Source organism: Lissotriton helveticus, chromosome 1_1 (assembly GCF_964261635.1).
Source record: "Lissotriton helveticus chromosome 1_1, aLisHel1.1, whole genome shotgun sequence".
Lineage (NCBI taxonomy): Eukaryota > Metazoa > Chordata > Amphibia > Caudata > Salamandridae > Lissotriton > Lissotriton helveticus.
The window spans coordinates 1,468,279,715-1,468,305,037 of record NC_136057.1 but is presented as its reverse complement, the minus strand read 5'-3'; the positions used below and the strand labels follow the sequence as shown (position 1 = coordinate 1,468,305,037).

At 47.0% G+C, this 25,323-nt stretch overlaps 1 protein-coding gene across 1 annotated transcript in view; it reads left to right on the top strand.

Moving 5' to 3' along the window:
- Positions 1-25,323, top strand: part of ESYT1 (extended synaptotagmin 1) — a 433,655-nt gene that overhangs the window by 344,842 nt on the left and 63,490 nt on the right. Inside the window, exons 25-26 of the mRNA XM_078686263.1 lie at positions 9,131-9,274; positions 11,382-11,503. Coding sequence (XP_078542389.1) covers positions 9,131-9,274; positions 11,382-11,503 — 266 coding nt within the window. The remainder of the gene's footprint in view (positions 1-9,130; positions 9,275-11,381; positions 11,504-25,323) is intronic.

The following is a 25,323-nucleotide window of genomic DNA, read 5'->3' as shown; positions in this document are numbered from 1 at the left end:
GGTTTTCTTTGAAACTGGCAGCAATAACTAAACACTGTAAACATCTGGAAGGCAGTGGAGACTTCATTATTCGGCAAAGGATAAGGAGATCTACAGGTTGGCATTGAAGCATTATCACAGATTGATAAGACAGGTTCACACCACCTTTTCTCAGAATAAATACTTCCCACAGGTAATAGCCCACATGAAGCCTTCAATACTTTTACATTTGTTCTCCAGCCCACTTCCCTCTCACAGCCTATTACAGTGTCTGCCACAATGTGCAAGGATCTTTCAAATTCTTTCGAGGAGAAGACAGTGAATATTGTGGGCAATCTAAAATTAAACAGGGCTCTATATGACAACAACTCTACATCTACAGGCAAACCAGCCATCCAAAGACAGAGGGGTAGACCACTAGGAGGGCTAACAATTTGGGTAAAACAGGACTCATGATGTAGAATCCAGGAAGTAGGCATTGATAGCCTGGATATCATGGCCATTTGTATACAGATGAGCTCTCACGTCCAAATATTAGTCCTTAATGTTTATACAAGAGGACTCTTAGGTGGAAGACTGTCTAACACAGTCTCCATTCTAGAGGACTTCTTGGAAAGTAATTCTGGAACTGCAAATTTTGTAATCATAGCTTTAAAGCACCGCCAATTAGCAGGTGCATTGCTGAAAAAACACAAGTCCTTACTAACTAAGCCTATAAGCCCAGTTTTGAAGATTTACAACTCCAAAGTCATAGCCTATGTACTTTATGGTGCAGAACTTTGGGGCAATGACAACCTGACACCCTTAGTTTTAGCCCAAAATAAATTTATGAGAGGCATTACTGGTCTCCCGCAAAACACACCGCTCAAGCCCATATACTATGACCAAGTTTGTAGCAGATTGGATGAGATAGCAAGGTTTCGCCTGATAGCATTCTGGCGTAAACTGGACTATTCCCGAGCTATCACACTATGCCAGTGCACTCAAAGATGTCTGGGAAGCTGACACCTCATGTAAGATAACCTGGTTGCAAAAGGTGAAAAGCACACTGGTTAACATGGGTTTGAGACATTTATAGGATGAACCAGTGGGCCAACAGTTCCCCTCTAAAAAAGAAATGAAGGAGCTCTACTGGTCCATGGTCATAACGATCTGAAAGAGACCATGAGTTATGGCTTCCTCACCTTAGAATTATCCCCAGGTGTCAGACTGGATCCGGAGAATTTTTACCACAGAAGTGCCCCTGCGCGTCGATAGGTGGCGTTTGGTCGACTCCGCGTTCGTAGTTGGCGTTGTGGTCGCTGGAATGACGTTGCAGGATCTATTTAGACGCCGCCCTCACGCGCTGACGTCAGTTCATTCTTTTTCCACGCCAGCCAGCGCAGATCCGGAGAGAGCAGTATCACAAGTCACTGTTTTATTCTGTTTTTGCAACTTTTGTCGACACCATTTAAGTCCTTTGACTCCTGGTGCACGGAGGGATGTCATGTCGGACCGGCTTCAAGGCTTTCAACTCCCGTTGCAAATTGATGTCGGTCACGGACCCGCACCTCGTGTTCCTTTGGTGATTGAAGCACAACCACAACCCGAAGTCGTGCTCCGACTGCCGGGCCTTGAACCCGAAGTCTTTGCAGGAGCTGTCCCAAAAGCTTCTCGAGGCCCGGCAGTCCGCTCCATGCCGATTGAGGTCCCTGTTGAGAGAGACCTCGCGGAACCGGATGCGGGGCACCACCGCCACTCGTCATGGAAGTCTTAGTGTAAGTAGATGAAGACGAAGAAGCATCATTGCTCTTCGTGTTCTCCCCGTCCGTCGGCCGACGCAACGTGGGAAGCAGAAGGTAGTAGTCCGGCTCCTCCCGCGGAGCCTGTTGGGTCAACTCTGGCCTTCCCTCTACTGTGTGTCGATAAGTGGCGTCGGTCAACTCCGCGTTCTTCGTTGGCGTCGTGGTCGCCGTAATGACATCGAGGTATCTAATTAGATGCCCCCCTAGCGCGCTGACGTCAGTTCTTTATTTTTCCGCACCAACCAGCGCAGATCCGGAGAGAGCGGTACCGTGAGTCACTTTTTGACTCTTTTTTTGCGACTTTTGTCGACACCTTTTTTGAGTCGTTCCACTCCTGGTGCACGGAGGGATGTCACGTCAGACTGGCTTCAAGGCTTGCGACTCCTCGCGCAAATTGATGTCGGTCACGGACTTGCACCTCATTTGCCTTTGGTGCTTGGAGTGCGACCATGATCCGAAGTCGTGCTCCACGCCGTTCAAGGTCCTGGTCGAGAGGAGGTCGCGGAACCGGTCGGGAGGTAGCAGGACCGGTCTTGGAGCCACCACCACTCGTCCTCAAAATTTTCGTCTTCGGCTAAGTCGAAGCACAAGAAGAAGGCGAAGAAGCATCGTTGCTCTTCACGTTCTCCCCCTTCCGTCGGCCGACGTAGGAAGCGGAAGGTAGTCGTCCGGCTGTTGAGTCGACTCTGGCCTTCCATCTCTTTCCGGGAGCCGTGGCGACCCCTGCCCAGCTTCGCATTTTTTATGAAGCCTTACATTCCATCTTTGGGAAGCCCGACTCTGCCAGTGCGCCCTCGTGCCCCGCGGACCCGGCTGGGGTCTCTAGGCCTTCGATGCCTGTGGCTTCGGCTCCAGCGCCACAGGGCCCCCAAGGATCCAGGCCTGGATCCGGATCGGCGCCGGTCAACCTCGTGACACCCCCGGCGCCAAATCCAGTGACGACACCTCCACCCCCTGACGCCAGTTGTGTCCCCAGCCGACTTCGACCCCAGCCTCCCCCTCGATGTAGACACGGAGACGGACCGGTGCCGACCGGTAATTTTGTACCCCTGTTCTCCCCTGATGTTTCCTATCGCCCCGAGTGGCTACCAGGGGAGGGTGAGGAGGACTGGGAGGGGTCTGTGGACCCTCTAGCAGACCAGTTAGAGGAACCAGACTGGAGAGAGGAGTCAGGTGATGCCAGTGGCTTGGACACCTCCCCAGACCTTGGCATGCTTTCTCCCCCTACCGTGGCTACCGAGGATGGTGCATCTTACACAGTGGTGTTGCGTAGGGCGGCTGAACCCTTAAACCTCGAGCTTCCTACGGTGTCAGTCAGGACTAACTTCCTGACCGAGTTGCTTCAGCAGGCAGCGGCCTCTTCGGAGCCCCTGCTGCAGTTCAATGAGGCCCTCCCCTCATCATTTTGGGCACTTGGTCCAAGTCCAACACAGGGGCTCCTAGGGATAGGATGATTGCCTGACACCACCCCCGACCCCGGGCGACTCTATTTTCCTCTCTTACCACCCCACGCCTGAGTGCTTGGTAGTCCAAGCCTCGACTTCCAAGGGCACATTCCCTAACGCACCACCTGATAAGGAATCCAAGAAGCTGGACCACCTTGGGAAGAAGATGTTTTCTTCCTCCAGCTTGGGACTGCGGTCGGTGAACATTGCATGTCTTTTGGGCCGTAACTCCCACTCAGTGTGGGACATGGTTGCACAGGTCCTGCCACAGTGCCCGGAGGAGGCCCGGGCCGTGCTCTCTCATGCAGTTGCTGAAGGGAGAGACGCAGCGAAGTTTGCCATCATATGTGGGCTGGACACCGCCGACTCACTAGGCAGGACGATTTCCACGCTGGTAGCCCTTAGACGCTATGCCTGGTTGAGGTCTACTGGCATTTCGGGTGATGTCCAAGCCATGCTTTTGGACATGCCCTTTGATGGCCGTCGCTTGTTTGGCGACAAGGCGTACAACGCGCCTGAGCACTTTAAGGACTCCAGGGCTACGGCCAGGTCTTGGGCCTCACATCCACCTGCTGTCCAGCGCAGTCTGCCTTTTGCCCCTTTCGTGGTTACAGAAGGGGTGCCCCACCATGTCCCACCCAGAGCCACAGGCCAGTGCAAGCTGTCCAGCCCCAGCGCGGCCGGGGACGTGGTACCCACTGTGGTGGGTCTGGGGGCCAGCAGTCCACCAGAGCCCCCTCTGCAGCAGCCTCCTAGTCCGAACTTTCAGGGCCACCTTTTGCCAGTGGGCAGCAGGATTTGCCAGCACTTCCCCCACTGGTGGGTTTTGCACATAGTCCAAAGGGGCTACTCCCTCCTCTTCGAGACTACCCCTCCATCCATGTCACCTCAGATCCATCGTATGTCGGAGGACCATTTGGGCCTTCTCCAACAGGAAGTTATGGCTCTCTTGGCCTAGGGAGCCATCGAGCGAGTTTGTGCCCCAGAAGTAGGTCGTGATTGTTATTCCCACTACTTTCTGGTGCCCAAGAAGGACAAGGGCCTGCGTCCTATCTTGGATCTCAGGAACGTCAACTGCTTCCTCCAGAAGGAGAAGTTCAAAATGTTGACACTGGCTCAGGTCCTGTCTGCTCTCGACCCTGGAGACAGGATGGTGGCGTTGGACTTGCAGGACGCTTATTTTCACATCTTTTCCTGCCGTCACATCTGCGTTACCTGAGGTTCACGGTAGGCCATGAGCACTTTCAGTTTACCATTCTCCCCTTCTGCCTTACCAATGCCCCTTGGGTGATCACGAAAGTGATAGCGGTGGTCGCAGCTCCTCTGCGCAGGTCAGGGGTTCCAGTCTTCCCCTATCTCGACGACAGGCTGTTGAAGGCAGGCTTACCCCATGCTGTTGTCTCCCACCTCCAGACTACAGCCGACCTCCTGCATTCGCTGAGGTTCACCATCAATGTGCTGAAGTCACACCTGATCCCCTCTCAGAAGCTCCTTTTCATCGGAGCGATTCTGGACACAGCGCGGTTTCGGGCTTATCCTCCCGAGCAGCGAGTCAGGGATATCCGGGCTATGATTCCGATCTTTCATACTCTATCCCGGGTTTTGATCAGAATGACCCTGAGGCTACTGGGCCTCAGGGCCTCCTGCATCCTGCTGGTGGACTATGCCAGTTGGCATATGCGGGCTCTGCAGTGGGACCTGAAGTTCCAGTGAGCACAGCATTAAGGGAATCTTTCCGATTGCGTCCAGATCTCGGAGGGCACTGCAAGCCAATTGCAGTGGTGGCTAACGAACCAGGATTGGGTCATCGGCAGATCCCTCTCCCTTCCCCAACCAGAGTTCACAGTGGTGACAGATGCATCACTGCTGGGGTGGGGCGGCCACATGGGAGAGGCGGAGATCAGAGGCCTCTGGTCTCTGGCGGAGTTCGGGCTCCGTATCAACCTTCTGGAGCTTCAGGCGATTCGTCTTGCACCAAAGGCATTCTTTCCCTCTGTCCAGGGAAGAGTAGTGCAGGTGTTCAAGGACAAGACCACCGCCATGTGGTATTACAACAAACAGGGCTGGTGGGGTTGTGGACCCTATTTCAAAAGGCTTTTCACCTTTGGACTTGGCTGGAACATCAGGGCATATCTCTGGTGGTTCAACACCTGGCAGGTTCTCTGAACCCCAGGGCAGATGAACTAACCAAGGTGCATGATGGTTCACGAATGGCGTCTTCACTTGGAGGTGGTGCAACATCTCTTTCAGCAGTGGGGAGAGCCTTGGTTAGATCTATTTGCCACAGAAGAGAATGCTCAATGTCAGCAGTTCTGTGCATTGGAATTTCCAAGGCAGCACTCGCTAGGTGACGTTTTACGTCGCGAGTAGAGTTGCGGTCTTCTATACGCCTTTCTGCCTATACCACTTCTTCCCAGAGTGCTAAAGAAGATCAAGCGCGACCGGGCCCAAGTAGTTCTTGTGGCCCCGGATTGGGCACGAAGAGTCTGGTATACCGAGCTCTGCTCAGACTGCCTCTTCGGGAGGATCTTCTGTCGCAGCAGCAGGGAACAGTCCTCTACCCAAACCTGTCCAGCCTCCACCTTCTTGCATGGAGATTGAGCGGCGACAGTTGACAACTTTCGACCTTCCTCCCGAAGTCTGTAAAGTTAACTTGGTAGCCAGGCGTCCCTCCATCAAAACTGTATACGCCTGTACATGGAACAAGTTTGTGGCATGGTGCGCAGCAAAGGCTGTGGATCCCCTTTCTGCCCCTCTTTCCGAGGTTCTCCTCTTCATTCTTTCTTTAACCCAGCAGGGCTCTGCTCTGGGCACTCTCAAAGGATATCTTTTGGCCATTTCAGCCTTCCTTCGGCTGCCTGACCAGCCTTCTCTTTTCAAGCCCCCTATTGTAAATTGCTTCCTTAAGGGCATTACTCACTTGTTTCCTCCAACTCCTTTCGTAATGCCCCAGTTGGACTTGAACCTGGTTCTCACTTATCTTAGGTGCGCTCCTTTTGAGCTGCTACATAACGGTCCTCTCAAACTTCTGACCCTTAAAACTGCCTTTCTGGTTGCCATCACCTCTGCTTGCAGGGTCAATGAGCTTCAAGCCCTTTCTTCTAAACCCCCATTCCTGGCTGTTCATCCGTACAAAGTTGTCCTTCACATAAGGCCTTCTTTCCTTCCCAAAGTGATTACCTCTTTCCACATAGGATAGACCATCACTTTGGCCACCTTCTTTCCGCCTCCGCATCCTTCTAAAGAGGAAGAGAAGCTCCACCGTCTGGATCCAAAATTTGCACTTTGATGGCCAACTCTTTGTTGGCTATGTAGGCGCCAAGAAAGGTCAGCCCATGCAAATACGAACCATCTCCCGATGGGTCGTTCTTTGCATCAAAATCTGCTATTTCTTTGCTAAAAAGAAACCTCCAGTGGGGTTGCATGCCCATTCCACCAGGGCGACGGCTGTGGGTGGTGGAGTCCCCCTTCTTGACATCTGCCAGGCATCTACGTGGGCCTCACTGCACACGTTTACCAAACACTACTGCCTGGATAGCCAAGTCCGGAGAGACAGCTTCTTTGGCAGTTCAGTTCTTCAGGACTTTCTGGTGTGAACTTGGTTTGCAGACCCCCCTCAGGGGTTGGTATTGCTGGGGTATCTCTTCTAAGGTGAGGAATCCATAACTAATTGTCTCTTTCAGATGAACAAGTTACTTCCCTTCGGTAACAATATATCTGTAAGAGACATAGATTAGTTATGGATTTCTCAACGCCTCACCCATCCTCCCCGTTCTGCGAACTGACTTCTAGGGTAAGGAACTCCCTTTCAGGGCCCTAGTTTTGTGCATCAGTGGTCAGTGTCTTGCAAGGCTCTGCGCTTCTGGCTTGGAATGGTGTGTAAAGAACTGACATGGGCGCACTAGGGCGGCGTCCAAGTAGATAACACAATGTGATTCCGGCGACCACGATGCCAACGACGAACGTGGAGTCGACCGACGCTACCTATCGATGCGCAGGGGTACTGCTGTGGAAAAAATTCTCCGGCTCCAGTCTGACGCCTTGGGGTAATTCTAAGGTGAGGAATCCATAACTAATCTATGTCTCTTACAGATATATTGTTACCGTAGGTAAGTAACTTGTTCAATAGTACACAAACCTTTCCAGAGTGCAACGTTGACAGGAACATTTTTAGAGTTTAAACCCTGTCCACAGTATGAATCATACTGGGATGTTATATCCAAGCCCAGAGACAGAAGACTCTATTTCCAATTTTGGGTAGGTACATTATCATTGAAGTTTGTCTCTCACAAATTGCAAAACTCTAATATCAACAGATGCCATTTGTGTGTAGAAAATGAGGAGACCTATTCACATATTTTATTTGTCTGTCCTGCTTATAAGGCTCCCCAGGAAAAATGGTTAAAACCATTATGTGGAAATATGGGCACCAGGTCTAGCACTAGTGCAATGAGATTATTGCTGACAAACACAAACGAACTGTACGTAATAGCATCTGCCAAATTTCTAAGTTGGATGTGGTCAATCCGTGACAACATGCTAAAGATTCCTGTGGCCATCCAACCTAGTAGCCAACAAAAACAATAAAGTTGGTGTACAACTTGCTAGGCTACTTCTTGCATTGGCCGAGTAATGATCAACGAAAACCTATGCCTTTGAATAAGCACAGTTGTAGAAATGAATGCCCACAGTCATTTCATTCTGTAAATACTGCTGTGCATCTGATAGACATGGCTAATAATTAATAACATTATGCAGCTCTTTTTATGGTTCACTGGTCCAAGTATATTTTTATACTATCCAATCAACTGTCACTTTTATGATATATTCTATTAAATAGACATATTTTTAATCTTAAAAACAAGAAGAAAGTTTTATATATGAGAATATAATGGTTTTATGGTTTCTGTTTTTTTACAATTAACTTTTTAATCTTTATATGGTTTTGAAGTTGTTGAACCCCAACTTTGAACTCTTGTATATATGGCAAGCACTATGGTTAAAAGGCTGTATAGCATCTTAACAAATGTTGCGTGTACTGTTGTGAATGTCTTTTATGATCTTGGTGAATCGAAATAAAGATACTGAACTGAACTGAGAGTTAAAGTTGTTCAGCTAAATAAATTGTTGTGCAGTGTTTGTACCTTGTGCATTTATTTAATACCCTCTGTCCATATAGAGGCACAGTTAAATATAACGAATATGCCACGTTACATCGCATGCTTTTTCAACACATGCTATTACAACGGGGTCATTACAACAACCGCGTTGTAACAACGCATGGCATTACAACGCAATTCGGAGCAACGACTTGCTCTGTGGTGGGAGGTGCTGGATGTTTGAATAGTATAATTTACTATTCCAACTCCAGTCTCTGCAACAGTAGGGATGGTGTTGGATTTTAGATCCAGCACCTTCTGACCCGTTCCGACTTGCGTTGTAATGGCATGCATTGTTACAACGCGGTTGTTGTAATAACCGCGTTGTACTGGCATGTGTTGCATGCAGTGTAAACGATGTTTACAAATATAACATGTTATGGCTATGACAGCAACAGGACAAATGTGTTAAAAAACAATGTCATCACTACTAACATGTTAAATCCCAGGAGCAAACCACACTGTTTTATCAAGAGGCTAAACTGAAGGAATGCTCCACAGTCAGTAACAATAGGCAATTAAATGGAAGAAATGTTCACCTGCTTGCTAACCACGTGCTGTGCATTAGCTGAGCTCCTTCTGGTGTCCTTGTAAGAGATTCCTGGAATTTATCCTATGTGAGGAATTCTTAGTGTATAGTCCTTCCACAGTTTCACCTGTTGTATTCAAAGTCCTCTCCAGCCTTTCTGCCCTTTCTCTACTGCTTCCACTTTCTTGTACAGTTTCTTTCTCCATTTCTCAGTCTCCTTTCCTCCCTCTTTAGGTGAAAGATGATACCCATTCACTGGGCTCCCTGTCGCTGCCTCTTTCAGATCTTATAATGGCGGAGGGTCTGACTCTGGATCGCTGGGTCCACCTAGAGAATTCAAGTCCCGAGAGTCAGGTTCTGATGAGAGCCCAGCTTAAGGTGAGTAACCATCTTAAAAATGAGGTAGACTGTTTAATTCTATGTTCTTTCAAGCTTGGGCACGTAGGTTTTTTGTGGACCCAATGTAGAAGGCATTTCTGTAATCCAATTGAGATGTAACTATGGCAAGCACTATGGCATTTTGTGAGGAAATTGCAAGGAAAAAAAACTTGTAACAATTGGTAGAATGTGCATTTGGTGACTGCAACTATGTGGGGAGTGAAATAGCACTGAGTCAAAGATGATGATGTTATTTCCGCACTTTTTTTTATGTCAAGAAGAGTACACATTGGGTTTGACCACAACAGAGAGAAAGGGTCCTAAAGACCCATAAGCAAGATCTTTTTTGACTGAGTCGGGTTTGGCGTTCTGCTTACAAATCCGTACACTTTTCAGATTATTGCCTGTTTTAAGCCCCAATTCATCTTCAAGTTTGCAGAAGATCAAAGTAACACCTGCATGCAAGTGACAACCGAGGCTGCAAACAATACACCCAGACACCGCAAACCTGGCTTTTGGGGTTGAGGACTGGCCTAAGGCAGTAACTTTATTGACTTAGTAATGGTAATGAGAAACGAACCATCACCATCAAATGGAAATCCCCTACCCCTCTAATGACAAATGCTTAAACATTATTTGACCTGGTGCACCAACCATCTTAATTGATCTTGGACCAAAAACTGTACATACAGAACTCTGGCAAGTAAATTAGACCATTATGGTGTGACCACAAATGTGAACGAGTTCCCCCAGGCGATGGTATCCGTTTCAGTTTTGACATTGTTCTTAATGTTAGTACTGTCTCGTCCTCCCGACTGTTATTGAATATTGACTCTCTATATGACGAAATATACAAAACAGCATTGTTGATTGCCTCAGTGAATTTTAATATACCCAATTAAATGTAATTTGTTAAACAACTGAAAACCAGTGCAGCCATTGTTCAAGCTATTAGCCACAGGGCCATGAAAATGCTGAAGTAGTTTGACAAGAGAGCCGGTCTCAGGACATGATTGCATTGGCTTCATAGAGGTATGGATCTAGTTTGACCTGATGTAACTATAGTTTACAAGGATGTGATGCATGCTAGCTATGTTCAATGCACTCAAGCGACTGTTGCCTGACAGTTAAGCAGCACCTGTTAGGCACTGGTAGGGAATACTTCATAGGAGTCAAGTAATATAAAAGTGCATTTTTGCCCTTTATCGCAAATGCTGTGTAGCTGTTTTCTGTTAACTAGTGCAGTGTCATGAGGGGAGCCAACTGAAAGTCACTTAGTAGATTTCTGGGCTACAGATATATGGACAGCAGGGTGGTGTGCCAGAAGTTGCAAGACCAGTCTGTTTGAACAAGGTATCGGGCCTTGGATTTGGTAAAACATTGGTGATAGTGAGATCCAGTAGGCCTGTACTGGGTCTTGCATGATTCTGTAAGCCATGGGTGTTTGACAACACTGTTTCCCTACAGTTCTCCAAGGCAGTGTTGCCCAGGGAAGTAATGCTGGTCTGTGTAAATGTGCACGGCTGTTATGATTCTGTAAAGTGAGGCTTTGTCGTGCTATGTTGCAGGGGTTTTAAGGGCTGTTTGAGCTATGTTGAGGCAAGATGTTGGTTAAGGCAAGGCTCTGTGGCAGAACTCGGCCGGTTGGTCCCATGTATTGAAGATGTATTTCTCCAGCATTGGATCTTTCATTGATTCACATGCTTGAATTCTTTCCTGTCGTCAGATTAGGAACCCTGATAAAACTATAACACAGCAGTTTACCCCTACACTGTTTGCCAAGACACTTCTGAAATCTTGATCTTTTTAGCCATTTGTGTCCAGTATGAATTTATGGGGTTAGGCTCTTGTAATATTAATTTGTAGTAGAGCTTATATAAGGTGAGGCTTGCTGGGAGTACTGGCCCAGCAGTATTTTTGTAAGACGAACTGTGTGACATTACTGGGTCTCATAAGTTCTCTAAGGTGAGACTAGAATGGTCTCTGAGTCAGTCTGAGTGGATCCTGGATGGGTTTGTAGGTCCAAGCCATATGGCATGGCTTGACCCTCTATGGCTTTGTGAGAATGTCCTGGTAGTCTGTGTTCTAAACGTTTTTTTCCTTGCAGATCTTGTCTTCAAATCACCTTATGCCCGAAGTGGGGGCGCTAAACTTGGATTCCGTTCTTCAGCCTCGGGAAAAAGAGCTACCGAACCAGGAACTGCGGCAGCGAAACACCACCGCAAATAAGTAAGAGAAGGACCACCTTAGAGTGAAATGTCTAATTCAGAGTATCTGTGAAGAAAGAAAGCAGTGATGATTGAGTCAGTCAATTAATGTTGCCCGATGATGTTACTATGCCTGTATAGTACAACATGACCAGGTTGTTAAATTCAATGTAGTCACGATTGGCCAGCTGGATGGCCATGCTAAAAAGAGTCTTGCATCAAGAAACCTAATATTTAAAACTAATTTCTTAATGCCTTAGACTAGATCATTCTTGCCCCGTACTCAACCCCGTCTTATAGCAGCTATCTGCTTATTGGGACTGGAGTGTCGTCAACAGCTGGATCTCCTGATACTATAAGCTAGCAAGTAAAAATATATGACTACAAAAGCACAGAACCCAAATGTAGACTACCAAGCTCTTTACCTTTCATATTCAGTTCTCCACAAAACATATGACCTGCGTGTAATTCTTCTTTTTGCTAGTTGCACCCAAATCAGGGAGAGCTGAAGTAAAATAATTTGGACCTTTAATTGGTGTTGACGGATGTGAAACATCTGCCAAAAAGTCTGTGACACTCCACCCTAGTAAGAAATTAGCCTTGATATGCTAGAGCATATAAAAAATAATTGTACTTTTTGTCCACTTCCACCCTATGTCTATGATCTATATGGAAGGGGATATATTTATTCCTCATTAAGATTTGTATACAACACATAAAACAGTTAATGGTGTGCTTTTAACACTCCTCCTGCTCTATTTTTCAGACAAATGAGGATGATTGACGCTGTTTTTTTTATACAGCAGCAGTCTTTGCTACCATATAAGACCTTATAGCTACCATTATGCATATTAATTCCTTAGCAAAATTCTCCCATATGACCAGGTGGATTTGGAACAGGCCAAGAATAGACACTAAAACCACGATCAGTAGCTCAGTCATTTTTTGGTATGTCGAGACACATACTAGGGTGGCGTGTCACAGACACGGAATAATTCAGCTTCCACGATACATATCTTATTTTCTAAGTAAAGAAAACTTAATTTGCTCAATCATCCTCATTTGTCTGAAGAATAGAGCAGGAGGAGTGTTACAAGCTCACCATTAACTGTTTTATGTGTTCCATACAAATCTTAATGAGCAATAAATATATCCCCTTCCATGTAGATCATGAACATAGGGTGGAAGTGGACAAAAAGTAGAAAATAAATTGTTATATGCTCGGGTATATCAAGACTAATTTCTTGTCACATCTGGTTTTAGAAATCTTAAAAATATGTGTAGATTCAATACCTGATGCTGTTTGTGAGAAAGTGACAAATATGTTTTTTTTATATAATAAACGTTTAAAATGTATTATTTAATAGAGTTTGTTTATGGTTTATGTATTGTATAAGTTTGTGAGTATATTATTTATGAGCTCTATGTTAATATATTCACTAAATGTTATAGTTTTGTATATTGTTGGTTGTGTTGCTTTTTTTGGTATTGTTTTTGGACTTGAAGGACCAATCTTCTGGTGTTAAGGTCAGTATGGGGCAAGGTCCAAGGCAGCACCAATAGGTCTCCTTGGTTGGCTCTGGGGCATCCAGGTGCAGAGGTGCTTTTCGGTGTAGGGTGCCCTGTTGATTTCAATGTGAAGCAGTCCTGGGGAAAAGAGGCCACAGGTAGGGACTGGGGGTCCAGTCCGACTGAACCAACAGGGGGCTCAGGTCTCCAGGGTCTTGGGCACACATGGGAACCGTCTGTCCACAGCTACTCGGGCTGGGGGGTGCATGTGCATTGGAGCTTTGTCCGTCAGGGTGGCGGCGTGAAGACTTCTTGCATTTCAGGGGGCCTGCACAAAAAAGTCTGTATTCAGTGACTGGGGGACCAGTCTGGCCAAACCCAAGGTGGTGTTCAGCCCTGGAGGGTCACAGGACTTGGTGGGCACCGTTGGCCCACTTCGACTCGGCCTGGGAGCTCGGGTGCAGTGATGCTTTTAGGTGTCCGGTTCGGTCAGAGCTCTTACAGTTCTTCTTGGGTGCCTGCAGGGTGCAGGGGAAAAGCTCTGCTACTCCACTGGAGTTGCTGGTTCTTCCTACAAGTGCTGGTAGTCCTCCCAGACTTTTGGAGGCAGGGCAGCTGCAAGATGAACCGACTTTGGCACAATTGTCGGTAACAGCATTCAGGCCTCAGGGTTGGGGCCAGGTCAGTTTCTGCTGCTCAGTCCTTGCTTTTTGCGGCTCTTTGGTGTCCTTCTTCTTAGGTCGGTAGAATCTGCTTTCCTAGTGTCATGGGCTCCCTTAAATACTAGATTTAAGTGTGCTAAGGGGAGTGAAGGGTGGTAGCCAATGGGCTGCTTACCCTTGTGGTCACGACATCCCCCATATGATTACTTCCTGTGTGAAGCAGGCATAGCCCTGTCCCAGAGTTCTTAATTCTTTTTTTTTCAGAACAAAATTTTATTGGAGTTTGGCAGTTGACAGAATACAAAAGAAACACCGCTCCCATAGTAGCAGAGAGACGACGTGCATATAAAAGTAATAGATTTCAAAATATTCAATCAACATTCCTCTATTCTCACCCCCCCCCCCCCCCCGTGTACCAACCCGGTGCCCACCCTCCACCCCGCACGGTGTCTACATTGTCCAGATATATGAGCCTAACAATCATAATAATAGCGTGTGCTTCAGTTCACCCAGGGGCAGTATGTATGTGGTCCGTATCGGCGGCTCGTGGCGCTGGAGGGTCCAGTAGAAGGCCCCTATAGTCCGCCCAACTCTTCCAGATCCGGTAATGTTTTCTGGGGCAACCCCTGGCCTCACATACCGGACGTTCTAGTCCCATGTTAAAGTCCATGCCCCGTTTCCACACCCCCACCAATGGAGCTTTGGGGGCCTTCCAGGCCTGGGCTATATCCCTTTTGGCCACCGTGAGGCCCAGGAGAAGCAAATGACGTTTGTGTAGGTTTCCGCCCACTTGGTCCATGACATGGAGGAGGCCCAACGTCGGTGTGCGAGGGAGTTCCCAGTTCAACACTTCCTCCAGACAATCCCACACTCCGGTCCAGAATCTCTGTAACCGCACACATTCCCATACCGTATGTAAAAAGGAGCCTATTGCACATCCACACCTCAGGCAATCCGGGGAGGCTATCAGCCCCGCCTTCCACAGTCGTTCCCTCGTATAATACGCCTTGTGTAGGTATTTAAATTGGATGAAGCGCACCGCTATCGCTGCTCCCCTAGGGGCCTCCAGGGCTTCTCTCCAGTCCTCTTCTTCCAAATTCCCCAGCTCTCCCTCCCAGACCGCCCGCAATTTATCAAGAGAAGGGGAACAGTGGGTAACTAATGTTTGATATATGTTCGAAATTTACTTGGTTTCCAATTCCCCCATAAATATCTTAGCCTCCAGGGGGCTAAACTCCGGCAAGGACATTAAGTCCGCTATTGCGGGGGTTAGGGCGTGTCGGAGCTGTAAATACCTGAAGAATTGGGATTGGGGCATGTCGTATTCATCTCGCAAAGCCTGAAAGGACTTGAGGACCGAGCCCTTCATGACGTGGCCCAGCGCCGAGATGCCGATAGCGTCCCAGCCATCGAAGCCCCGTAGGGAAGCTAGATCCGGTAACCTCCCATTGTGCCATAGCGGGGTTTCCCCCGTCAGCCTGTTTCACCATCCCATGCGGCGGAGAGCGTCATGCCACACTATGAAGACTACTTGAGTGACCATCGGGAGTCTTTTCCGGATACCCGCCGAGTACAAGATAGTATGTAGCGTGTCCGGGTCTATCATATACCTCTCCAGGGCATAGGCCGGATCGCCTCGGTCCCCGTACCACCATTCGTTGAGAACTAGCAGGTGTGACGCTTGATAATAGGACTGGACATCAGATGTGGCCAGCCCCTCACAGTAGGTTGAGAGGAAGCAGGTGCGGAGTGCCACCCTCACTGCTCCCCCAGTCCACAGGAACCGACCCAAAGCTGAGTTCACCTGCCGAAACCACTGCGTTGAAATAGGGTACGGGTGATTCTGTAATTGGTACAGAATACGGGGCAGAGCTACCATCTTAAAAATGGCCGAACGGCCATAGACATTCAAGGGCATCCTGGACCACATCTGCATATCCGACCGCATCTTGTCCCAAACCGGTACTACATTGCGGGACCACGAGACTCCCGGCACATCCGTCACAAATACGCCTAAGTATTTAAGGCCTCCCGCCGCCTCCTGAAGGGCCGAGGCCCAAGGACCCAGAACTCCACCATCGCCCAGGACCCACAATTTCGATTTATGCACATTGAGCGTAAGGCCGGATACCTCACCAAAGATGCGCATTATATCAAGGACCCTTGGCCCCGATTTATTGAGGTCGGTAAGAAAGAAAAGCACATCGTCGGCATAAAGCGCGATTCTGTCGGACGGGCCCCCCACCCATTCCACTCCTCGTAACTGGGCGTCCATCCTCACCCAAGCCGCCAGCGGCTCCATTGCCAAGGCAAACAGGTAAGGCGAAAGAGGGCACCCCTGCCGGGTGCCTCGGCCTATAAGGAACGAGCCGGAGACCGCCCCCGCCACCCTCACCGCCGCTGTCAGGTCTGTATATAGTAAATGAACGTAAGACAGAAAACGCGGGCCCAGATTGAGTCGAAGAAGAAGCGCTCGAAGATACGACCAACTCAGGGAATCGAATGCTCTATCTATATCCGCTAGCAGGAGGGCCGCGGGGATGCCCGCCGCCCGCACCGCCTCCACTACCAATTGCGCGCGCCCTATGTTATGCCTCGTTGCCCTGTGGGGCATGAAGCCGGCCTGGTCCGGATGGACTAGGTCCGTAATGTATGGGAGAAGGCGGTTCGCCAAGGCCTTAGCCAGTATTTTCGCCTCAAAATTTAGCAATGAGATCGGACGATAGGACTCCGGGCGATCCGCAGAGTTCTTAATTCTGCCATCACCAAGATAGTGGAATTTTCCTAAAGGGAGCACATCAGGAGGCTCACGTTAGGGGTTTGACTGGCCTGGCAATGCACCACACCTCCCTACATATCAAATTTCCCACCTGTCCTGGTGCCAAATGGGCCTCATGGTAGGGGGGTTGCCTCTCCCAGGTCTGGGTGTAGCTGGCGTTGCATATCAATGGCGGCTGATGCCTTTGAATCCTCCTACGTTGATATACTGATTACTTAGCCATCCTGCTTGGAGGAGGTAACAACACCTCTGGCCAGAGCAGGCATTGTTTCTGCCCTCATAGAGCGTAGACTCTTACCTGCAGGAGGTCAGAAACATGTCTGTGGTTGCAGGCTGGTCTACACCAGTCAGCCAGCACACTAGAGGCTGGTAGTGTATGTAGTAATAAATCCACCACTGGACTGGGTTTCTTGAAACACCTTCCGGGACAAAAGATTTTAAAACGACCCCAGGGACCAAACGAATAAAATAACACTGGGTACCCTGGAGGTAGTTTTAACCTTTCACTTCTTGGTATCCACCACTCACATAAAAACAACCAAAGAAAAAAAAACAGCTCTGCTGTAGTGAGGCGTCGAAGCACACCTAGGAGGCACTTGGCTTCCTGGGTGGGAACCCGATGATGAGGCTTGCAACCAACTAGGTTTGTGGGTGAGAGTTTTTCTATTAAACTAATGGGTTCCCTGTAATGGAGATTTTTTTCAATTTCCCGGATGATTGGGTTATCTAGAGCTTAGCTCCGAACTTGTTCTTGTGGTTTGTTTAACTTCGATTTAGGGGAGACGAACGAGCTCCTTTGCTCCCTTCTCCATTTCTTTTTTACATAGAGATGTGTGCCAAGTCGTGTTTTCACTTTTATCTGCACCAAGACACGCAGCATGCAATAGTAGTCTGCATGAGTTAGTTGTGGCCTCCTTAGGGTGGACCAGTACATGATGCAGCCTATAGGAACCCTCTTTAGTTCTCACTCCCTGGGTACTCAAGGTACCATTTACTAGGGGCTTACTGGGGTGCTAAAGGAATGGCCAATTGGGGGAACAATTGTACACTTGCTGGGAAAGAGATCTGTCATTGGGGACCTTGATAGTAAGAACATAGGACACTTCTATCAAAATTGCATCAGATACCAGTCAAAAGGTGGGGTTGACCATGTCAAAAAGCGGCACTTTCCTACATTCCCCAGCTGGAAATCAGTCACATCGGACAAATGGGCCTTGCAAATCATTCAAAGGTGCTACACCTTGCCTTCGTTTCCTCCCACACCTGAGTGACTCTCAACAGATTATCGATGGTTGTGACAAATTCATGTAAGGTGGAGATCAGAGAGTTCTGGTCTCCAGTGGAAAGTTGATTCTAATAAGTCTTTTGGAGCTTCAGGCAGTTCACTTGTCTCTGAAACCGTCCTGCCATCAATTTCAAGGGGAGTCTGGAGCAGGTGCTTACAGACAACAAAAATGCCATGGGGTACTGCAGGAGGCAGTGTAGTGTGGGACCTGGATCCTGTGCCCACAGGCTGCATGTCTCTGGAGGTGGCTCGACCAGCAGAAACTCTTTCTGGTAGCCAACCAATTTCTGAATTCTAGGGTAGATGGACTGAACATGCGTGTGTCAACTGTCAGATCACAAGTGGCATTTTCACCCTGAGTGGGTAAGTGTCATCCTTAGAGCTGGTCACTACAGTTGGGAATGTGCAGTGTCCAAACTACTGCACACTGAATTTCCTTCAGGAAAGTCACTGGTAGGCGCAATATGGCTGCAATGGGACGAGGGACTCCTGCCCCCCCTACCTCCACCCCCTCCTGCCTCGATTTCTAAGGAAAATTAGATCAGACTGGCATACGTCATCTTAATTTTCCTAACTGGGCCAGAAGAGCATCATACTCGGAGCTCTAGTGTATTTCTGGAGTATATCCTGTCTCCGCAACAGGGGAGGGTCTTAAACCCGAATCTCTGCAACCCACACCTCCATGCATGGAGATTGAGCAGTGAGAGTAACAGCTTGCTGGCTGCATTAGTCTGTGTCATTCTTGCAGGTTGACGCCCATTTACAAAGTCCATTTATGCTTGGAGAAATTCGTTATTTGTTTGTGGCACTCGTCGGAACAACCCTCTGCAGACCAAACTTTCAGATGCTTTACTCTTTATCCTATCACTTGCCCGGCAAGGCCTTGCAGTGGGCACAGATAAGGGCACTTTTATGCTTTTTGTGTTTACCTGATCAGCCTTCTCTATTTAAATCACCTGTTGTGATGCATTTTATCAAAAGTCTGACCTACATATTCCTCTCTCAGTTTGTCATTGAATTGAACTTAGTGTTGACATTTCATATGTGCATGCCTTTTCAGCCTAGGCACAGCCGCTCACTGCGACTACTAACTCTTAAAATGTTTTTTTTCTGATTGCCATCTCCTCTCTATGCCATGTGAGTGAACTGTAAATGCTCTGGGTACAACCATCCTACTCCATCTTCTTCATTTACAAATTAGTACTAAGAAGCTGGATAGCTGTCTTACCTTTTTCACACTGGCCATTCTATCAGTCTGTCAGTGTTTTTTGGGCTGGCTCACTTTTCCAAGGAGAAGAAGAGTCTTCATCGACTGGACCATAAATGGGTTTTGAGTTTCGCAATCCTTTGAAGGCCCTCAGGCTCATTTCACCAGTGCCAAGGCCTCTATGACGGCATTGGTAAATGGGATGCAGGTTCGGGATATCTGCCAGGTCATGTGTGTCTAGATCTGTGACATGTCCATCAGTGCATTCATTCACGAAACTGACAGGAGATCCATTATACCTGGTGGGTCCTTTCAGATCTGACTCAACTCTTAACCCCATGGCTGCTCAGCATATTCCCCTGCTGTGCTGAGAAATCTGAAATCCCACACAAGATGACGAGCTGGGCTCGTCATGAGCGTGTGAGGAGGCTACTTCATGACGAGCCCAGCTCGTCATGAGTGTGGAAGGGTTTAAACCCTCCATTGTTTGTAGGTACAGCTGTGGTATCTATTCTAAAGGTGAGGAATCTGCAGTTGAAATTATCGATCTGAGGAACAAGTTACTTTCCTTCAGTAATGCTCTTTCTGGTGGATGCTCTATCTAACTTCAGATTCCTCCGCTTTAGAAAAATTAAGAAACAGTCCTCAGTGCGCAGAGGTTGTATATACAGGTGGCCACACACGTTCACTTCTGCAGCAGTAGGGAGTTACCAGACAGCCACATTGTGCCATCTATCGGCTCATGGGAGAATTGCTGTAAAATGTACCCACGCTACCCGCAAACCAGTACCCATGTGAAAAATAACTCTCTGTGTTTGTCTGTCATCACAAACTGACAAAACTACATCGCACTTTGGATGAAAAACATTTTTCTGTGTCTAAAATGTAAAAAAAAAAAAAAAATGTAGACCTGAGAGGACAGCACTTCACCTCTCCCTTAATTGGCATGCTAACCTATCATTCGCTTTAGAAAGCCAAAAAAGTGGGAACCTCTAATTCATCCACCCAACTGTCCATTTTCCAAATAAATCTCCTTCACATCGCCTATCAAATTGAGCTAATGCAATGACTGGTTCAGGAACTCCGAGACTATTGTAGTGTGACCTATATGGGCCACTAAGAAAAGTTGGTTAATAACCTCCAAACATTCCAGAACCAAGCTGCCAAGAGGTCCCTGAACTTGCAGAAAGTTTGACTGTGTCAAACCAGCAGTAAAAGCATTCCCTTGCGTCCTAGTGGATGCTAGGGTCAAATTGCATTCATCGCAAGGCCTACTGCAACAGATGTCCAACCTTGTGTCTACAGAAACTGTCCCCACATTGCATTTCCATCAGCAATATTTCTTCTGCTTTAAAACACCCAATCAGAGCAGCATCTAAAACACAGCTGTCGATCCCACTAAAGCTTTGGGACCCAAACTGTTGATCATCCTGGATCCCCAAGTCAAAGCTGAACTTAACTATGCCCAGTTTCAGGAATGGTCCTAAAACTGAACTCTTCAGCAAATCATTTTCCTGATTCATTCTTATAGGTATTGTGATAGAAGATTGCAGGCTGACTGTTTTAATATCACCACGTTGGACTTTTAACCACTCACTGTCTAATGTACATTTTTTTTATTGCATTTTGATGTCTGTACAAAAAGCACTAAGGAGTTATTGGAGGATGACAACTGCATTTACTAATCATCTAAATAAATGAATGTTTTCCAGAATTGTTGCTGTTTGTTAATGTACCTTTTGCAACACAATATAACACTATGTCAAGAGATTGTCTCCTGGCTAGGGCATAGTATAACATTCTTGAATTAGGCTTTTTTGTTCACTTTCAATGAAGTTTCTTTGTTTCAATCATTGTTTTTAACTCTTCAAAATTCAGGAGATCCTCAAATTTCATAATGTATATATATAGTTCCAATGAGACCTTATGCTTCCCCAAATTCCAGACCTCCTACGTAGCTACAGCACTGATTCTTCACAACACGCTTCTGTTTCTGACCTCGGTTCATGAGAAGTTTGCAAATGGGCATTGTTAATATCTCTGAAGAAAATCCACCATCAAGTGCACTACCCGAAAGGAATTTAACAACAAGTGATAGAAAGGCAGATAGCTTAGGTCTGCTAGTGGGCTATGACGAGAAACTTAAACCATCTCAGAGCGTCCCAGAATTATTCATTACTCGTTGGATTAGAAGAGGCGATTTGGTTTTCTACGATCACTTTAATGGACTCTGACATCTCCATCTTCCTACTGAAGTTCTTGCTCCTCAGAGGGAGCTGAAGCTGGTCTTAGCCTCTCTAATGCAAAAACCGTTTAAGCCCATTCTTTGAGTGATATGGAGATCCTGATCTGGGGGACTCCATTTTTGGTATCACTGAGAATCAACAAAAATATCAATGAGTGGCTTTTCCCCCAGAGAGCCTTACATTGTTTTTACAAGGACAATGCTGCATGTTGGGTGCGTGTTGGACAGCTCCTTTCTTTTTCACAAAATTTCTTATGGAATTTCACTTTAAATGGGGAAATAATTCTTCCTGTTTCCCTACTAAGACCTCATGGTTTCTGTGTTTAGGAACAACATTCAACAAACTTGATGGTGCCTGGGTTCTTGCATTCTTTCTGGAAAAAACAAATCCTTTCATAGTTTCTGTTCATATGTTAAGATTGTTTCTTGTTTCTTAAAATTTTAAACCATTAGTGGATTTTAAGTTCCCTGAAGCTATGTTTGCTTTGCATCAGAGCAAAGGCAGATCAGTGCAGACATTAGTCACCAGCTGCTTAATCCGGATTAGATGCAGTTTCAGTCAGAAAGTTCTGATGGAGAATCCTTCCTGCAGATTCCTTACCTCATGAATATCCTTCCTGTGCCAGACTGCATCTGGAAACCTGTTCTGCAGCAATAGCTCTCCAGTGGCACTAGGTGGCACCTCACGATTTCAACCACAACTACTCCTGCCCAGAATGAGATGACAATAGGGCATATGATGCATCGACTGTGCTAACATCAGTTCCTATTTTCCTATACCTCATCCTCTTAGGTCCAGCGTTCCTCTCTGTGTTTCACTGCAAAGAAAACTCAGCTTTGACTGTCCCTTGGTCAAATGTCTCTTCCTACATTTTCCGTATGTTAAGTATATCGCAAATGTCAAAAGAGAATACATACTTTTACTGGCCTCAGGACTACATCTGGGTGTAGTGTCTCAGATCAGAACACAACTTCCTGAGTCTGTGATTTTTTTTAATTGATGGCCCTGAAGGCCATCAGGGAGTAGGAGGTCAAAATGCCCAATGCCTGCAGAGGCACACTCAAAGGGTCCTTCTCCCATGCAGGTAAGTCTCCTGATAGAAACAAGTTAGTCTTCCCACAAACAAATACGATATGAAAGATACATCCTCTTCATCAGTGAGAAAATGTCCCCGGGACCTTTAGGGGGCTTAACCCCTTAACCGCGGCGGCAATTCTGCCACGGTGCGGCGGTTCAGCGGAGTGGGCGGGGCTGCGGCGGCCAACGGAGGTAGTGCTCGCGATGGCCGTTGGCCAACGAACGCAGCAAAGGGGTTAACACCATTCCACTGGTCTCTTCCTCTTTGGAGACGATTTCAGTTGTGGAGTAGTTGAAGATAGAGTATCCCGCTCCATCGCCGATCCTGCACAAGTTGATGTCCTCCAACAGGCCATGGTAGCCCTATGCAGAATGGCCTGTTACTCTTTGGGTAATTTCTCAAAGGTGGGCCGACTTCTGTACATTTGGCAATTCCAGTGGCTCCAACTTGGACACCACCCAATTACACTCCATCTCAGGCACCTATACCTTCCAAGGCACCAGTCTCTATGTCTCTGGTCTGCCATTTAGGCGATCTCCACCCTCTGTGCTAATTCTGGTGTTTCTTTAGTCTCAGAATTGGCTAACATTCAAGTGGATGAAGCGAACGTGTTTTCCTGTTTCAGCGACATATTTTTTACTGAGCACCTCAATATGGTCAAAACCTTCACCCGAATGGAAACTCTTTTGTGTCCTGATTCAGATTTTTTTAGGCTTGTCTGACAAAGACTATGGCTGCAGGACTCTAAGGCTGATAATCTCCTCCTTTCCTACAAAACAGATGGCAGTCTTTACCTGGGCTTACAAAATGCAGATTGTCCAGAAGTGGACATCACGTATCATTCTGGGCCTCCTTCAGGACGAGTCTCTCTGCATTCATGGTACAAAAAAGAGCAGAAGCAGTGGAATTCACTTTGCTCACCACTAGAGCGAATGTAACATTTTGACAGATCTCTTTAAACCTTTCTCTGGTATTTCAAAATCTTTGCTACCTTCCGATGAGTCACTATTGAAGTATATATTAGTTGCCTGGGAGAAACCTTTCTCGAGCCTGATAGACTATGGGTAAATTGGTCAATGTCACCGGCCGGCACCTTGTAACTCAAACATTTTGTTATCACATGCACCCCCCTCTCTCTCTTGCTCTCTCTCTCCTAAGAGAGAGAATCTAGTGGTCTAAGGTTCATTTAATAATTTTAACCAAAATGTCTTTCCTCTCTACTGAGAGTCTAAAAGTTGTGTTGAAATGGTTTTGTGTGATAACCTAGCTCCTTGGACTAGGATTGCCACATGCCTCCTGGGCTGCAATGTCCACGCTTTGCATGAACTTGCAGAAATGGTAGTCATTAGTCACCCTGATCACAGACAATCCATACTCAAACTTATCTGTGTGAAGACTTTTGTATGTCTGGTTGGGCTGCCTATAGATTGTGGCAGCTTTGCCTAGATATTTCTTGGAAACCACATACGTTTAGATACCTGGGAATGTGCGTTTGTCATTCTGAAGATGACATGAGGGCTGGTACTCTAGGTACAGTGTTGTAGTCTTAGAGAGAGAGTATCGATTTCTAGAAAACTATGGCTTTGTGCATTATTGACAGGATATCACTGGAAAGATGGTGATGTTACCTAGCCCACGTTAATATTTTGGTAACTTATAAGTAAAGATCCTTGAGTCTTTCTTCTGCACGCTGGGCTTATGTTTACAGGGCATGATTTGGGACAGTGGCATGCATTGGATCACATTTTCTGAGTTAAGATTCCTAGTGACTAAGGGAGGCCTGGGTTTTCCTGATTTTAAACTATATTCCAGGGTGGACCACCTATGGTGGGCAGGGAAATGATTGGATGGTGTGAATTTGTGAAAAACCAGAATACGAGGTGACAGACTATCGGATGGTGCTGTTGCTAACTTTTTCATGGTAGGCAGACTTTATGCTGGAGAACCTATCTGACAAATGCCCATCATGCTGAAGTTTGGTTTGAGTGGATGAGCAAACCAACTCTTAAGTATGCTCCAGCCTTGCATCAATCTTGGAGGCAGAGTGTATTGTTCTGCAGAGCTAATTTTCCTTAGAAGTAGTGCCCTTGGAAGTATGGGCATAGGAGTCTACTCTGTTTACTTCTACATTTTCAAAAGGATGGCGATGAAGGACCCAGCCAAGACCTTAGTCTCTTGAATTTGTTCATTCAATAGGAAAAGTTCTATATATTGTTTTTGACTCTGGCTTTGTTGGCCAATGCAGGGGATTGGCTGGTCTCCGTGAATCTCTACGATGTCTAGTTTTGTCTAAAAACCCTTCCTCCGCACAGACATTCCCTGAGGTTTATAGGGGCATCTCAGCATTATCAATTTGTGGTTCTGCGTTTACACTAATGATTGCCCCATGGTGATTTAGCACGGTGCTGGCTATGATGATGGCTTGACAAGGTTGGTTTGGGTGATCCCTACAATGGAGGGGAGCACCCAGTGTGGTTTAAATACCCCTCACACACCAAAAGGCCCCTTGGTGTCATGCTTCATCATCGGGGTCTTCGCAAACCTCTACGGAATGCGGCGTGCTACGACTCACGACTACGCAGGAGCACTTTAAAGTGAACTATGTGTAAACGTGTGTGAGGGTGGAATATAGTGAGTAAAGAGGTGAAGAAAAGGTTAAAAAATACCTGCCTCGTGGGCTACCACAAAATTTTTTTATTCAATCCCCGGCTGGTATTGTTAAAAAGTGCAAGGGTGGCGGCCTTTACTAGTTAGGGTAAGGCAACCTCACAAGTGCGTCGTCAACATGTTTCGGAGTTAAGAACTCCTTCTTCAGGACAAGGATATGCACTAAGTATCCCCACCATACTCACATGGATGTAGATATAAAACCACAACACTCACTAACAGCTCGAGTGTTCATGCAGCTATTAGGAATGATATCATCCTGCATACTGCTAATACCATATGCCAAACTACAAATGCGTCCGCTTCAAGAATGTCTAGCAACACAGTGGAATCAGGCTCAAGGTCAGATTACAGATCTTGTGTTGGTAGACGACCGCACACATCGCTCTCTGAAGTGGTGGAACACAAC